The sequence below is a fragment of the Chrysochloris asiatica genome, unplaced genomic scaffold (genome assembly GCF_000296735.1).
Source record: "Chrysochloris asiatica unplaced genomic scaffold, ChrAsi1.0 scaffold00064, whole genome shotgun sequence".
NCBI lineage: Eukaryota > Metazoa > Chordata > Mammalia > Afrosoricida > Chrysochloridae > Chrysochloris > Chrysochloris asiatica.
The window spans coordinates 6,770,624-6,774,046 of NW_006408582.1; the positions used below are offsets into that span (position 1 = coordinate 6,770,624).

General features: G+C 41.3%; 1 protein-coding gene across 3 annotated transcripts in view; it reads right to left on the minus strand.

The window, feature by feature from the left end:
• ELP3 (elongator acetyltransferase complex subunit 3) overlaps window positions 1-348 on the minus strand; it is a 145,100-nt gene extending 144,752 nt beyond the window's left edge. For 2 of the 3 annotated variants that reach the window (XM_006864349.1, XM_006864348.1), the window contains exon 1: window positions 200-348. Coding sequence is in view for 2 of the 3 variants with exons in the window: in XM_006864348.1 (XP_006864410.1) it covers window positions 200-218 (19 nt within the window). In the remaining variant the exon portion in view is untranslated. Of the gene's footprint in view, window positions 1-149 lie in introns of all 3 variants that reach the window. The other variant, XM_006864347.1, reaches the window with a different exon arrangement.
• Window positions 349-3,423: the final 3,075 nt, after the last annotated feature.

Consider the following 3,423-nt stretch of genomic DNA (forward strand, 5'->3'; position numbering starts at 1 on the left):
AGTTAAGCAGAGACCCCTCATTTGAAAATCAAAAGTGACACAAGAAAACGGGGCTAGAATCGACAGATCCCATGTGGCGAAGTGACTAGATTAAGCATTGGATTGGATTCGTGCGGGAAAAGTTGGGTTCAGTATCTAACCTCCCATTCCTCCCGATAGCCTCCCTTTTCCCTTCTTCCTCTGCCTCCCTCGATCGCACCTTTCCTCTTCTGCCTCATTGCAACGCTTCGCAGCAGCTACACCACAGAGAATGCAGGTTAAGTACTCAGACCTCGCGGAAAGTTGACAGCCACAAAGCAACCCCGACCTGTCGTAAAATGACGGTCAACGTTATCGTAAAGCTTTACCTAGGAAACTTGCGCACAGCCTGTTCTCTCCAGCAGTGGTGGCTTTCATGTTAGTAGGAATTGGGGGAGACTGAGGTGACCTTATTTGTGTTCGAAACCTGTAGGATTAGAGCCCCTGAATGACATGGCAGTTTAAAGAATAGAAAGCTCAACCTGAGCAGTACAGGGGTGGGACAAAGCTTATGTATAGTAGTTGAAAGCTACTATACTAACTGAAAGCGTGAGAGTGGGTGATCTGGAAAAAAAGGGTCTAGGGACCCAGAATGCCTCACCTCGGAGGAGGTTGGGAGGGAGCGGGGAGACGGCGTGAGGATACACTTGTTATGTGCCGTGGAGTCGGTTCCGACTCATAGCGCAAACTATAGTGTGGAAGAAATAAATACAGTTTCCCAAACTTTGATGCACTTTAGAATCACATGGCGAGAATTTGAGGGTCACACCCTATAATAATTTAGAGCCAGGCATAAGTATTTTTCAAAGATCCTCAGATGAGTCTGATGTGCAGCAAACTCTGGGAACCAATGAACCAGGCCAGAGATGATGGTGACTTAATTCTGGGTGTAAGCAGTAGAGGTGGTGTTATGTTATGTGTTCCGATTCTGAATGTACTCTGAAGATTTCACTAAAACTTCCTGATAGAACAGTTGTAGGATGTGATAGAAAGGGAGTCCTCAGGATAACACCAAAACTTTAGGCCTGAGAGACTGACACCACATAGATGTCATTAGCTGAAATGGAGATGACCAGAGAGTGGGATTTGGAGGGAGTATATCAGGAGGTCAGTTTTGGACGTGCTGTGTTTAAGATACCTAGAGAATAGTGAGGACTTGTGGTGTAGCACTATGGATCAGCACTGGACTGAAAGCCACAAGATCGGTAGTTCACTGTGAGTCGGGGAAGACAGCACTTAACAACAATAACATAGAGAATAGTAAGACATGCAAGAGGTCAGGGTTGGAGATTCATATTCCAGAGTTACAGGTGACATTTAAAGCTATGAAACTGGCTGAATGTGGATAGGAAAGAGAAGAGATCAAAGACTAAATCTTGGAGCACTCTGTTACTAACAGATTGAGGAGAAACCAAAGGAGATGCTTCCAGGGAGGTGGGAAGAAAGTGGGTAAGTTCTCCAGAAGCTAAGTAAAGAACATGTGTAAAGGAGGAGGGGACAATCAACTGAGTCAAATGCTGCTAATGAGTCAACTAAGATGAGTGTTGAAAATTGACAAGAGTTATTGGTGACTTTGACAAGAACAATATTAGTGAGATGTTAGGGATGAAGTCCTAAGAGTAGAATATGAGACACTGCGTTTAGACAACTCTTTAGGCAATTTTGTCATTATAAAATGCAGAGAAATGGGGTACAGGAAGTGTTTATTTTTTAAATGGAGTAAATAACAGCAAGTTTGTATTTTAGTGGGAATAATCCAGTGGAGACTTAAAAATTGATAATTAAGAGACCTCGTCTTTTACAAGGAGAGGGGAAGAAATCAGTGCACAAGAAAAGGCAATGGCCTTAGTTGGATGCATGGATAGCACATCAGTTAACTAATGGAAAGGCAGACCATGTGAGTGCAGATTCTGATAGGTGTTTGGTATGATATTGGACTCTGGGTGTTCTCTTTCAATTGCTTCAATGTTTTCAGTGAAGTTTGGAAATGGAACCTTGCACATTGACCAAATTTCTAGCAGACCTAATATTAGGTGTCTAATAGCAGATGTCAGGGGGCTCTGCAAAGAACCCAGGCAGGTTAAAAAAAAAAAAGACAAACACAACTCAATACTAATTTTAGTTATCAGGTAGTTTAAAACTTTAGTAACACCTCTGATTATGAATATGGTTAACTGTCAAAGCAAAGAAACAACCAGTAGAGGGAGAGTTAAGTGCATGAGACATGAATATAAGTGTAAGTATGATTTTGTCCAGATAAGCAGTAGAAGATCCAACATTTAATGATAGTACTCACATTGATTTTTTTGTTTTGTTTTGAACTTTATTTTGGTATTTTATTATAGAGGAGATCCATAATCTTCCCAAAAGTTCAAAGTAATTTTTAAGACCATAGTTTAGTTATCTTCAGCTCTTCCCACTTTTTGACTCTTTGCTTTCTGACTCCTCATATTGGACTAAAACCATAGCTAGGTGCAGTGCAGTGAATTATTTGATATGGCCCACTCACTATAGTGTTTGTAACTTCCACAAATGATTTAAGTAGAACTATGCAATTGTGAGGTGTTTGTGGCTCACCAAGGGAATTGGATAGCTTGCTAATCCTTTAGGTACATGGTACTTTAGTGGGGTGAGACCATGGAAATAAGGTGTATGGAACCCTAACATGGGGATTGCTCTGTTTTGCCATTGTAAGTTTAAATGAGATATCTCAGAGGAGAAAGGAGGGATCGTTCTACCTTCAAGAAAGAAGAGCCAGTAGTGGTGTGTGATTGTCGGATCCCTGCACTGAACCACCTCAATCCAGCCAACTGAGAGCTGTGACATCAGAGATGGTGAAAGGTGGTGAGATGCAGTGTCCTCAGAGGTAGCAAAACCAGGATACTAGCACAAGACAGAATGGTGGGCTGCCTGGCCCATGAGTGAAAAGGCCTTTGAGCAGGAGGCTTGCTGGTGGAGTGGGTTGTTACCAGGCAATTAATGAAAGGAATATAGGGAGCTAGATTTGCTGACCCACAGACCTAGAACTGGGCACCTTCCTGTCAAGGCTTATTGGCATAGTGAAGTGCCTTTAAGCATTTAATGGCAGAGTTAAAAGACATTTGTAGCACTTAAGTGAGCAGGGCAGAGAGGGGAATTTGCAGTTTTACACATACATTAAATATGTTGTTGTTTTTAAGTGCTGATGTAAGACAAGCAGTGAACTGTTAAACTTGAGGTCAGACTTTCAAACCAACCAACCTCTCCTCATAAACCCTTTACAGCTTCACTGTAAGTCGGAACAGACTCATCAACACTTAACAACAACCACATATTTCATGAAGAGTTATTTTTAAATTCTACAATGTTTTTATTTTTGGTGAATTTAAAAATTTTTATCAAAAATCAATTTATATGGCTTTCATC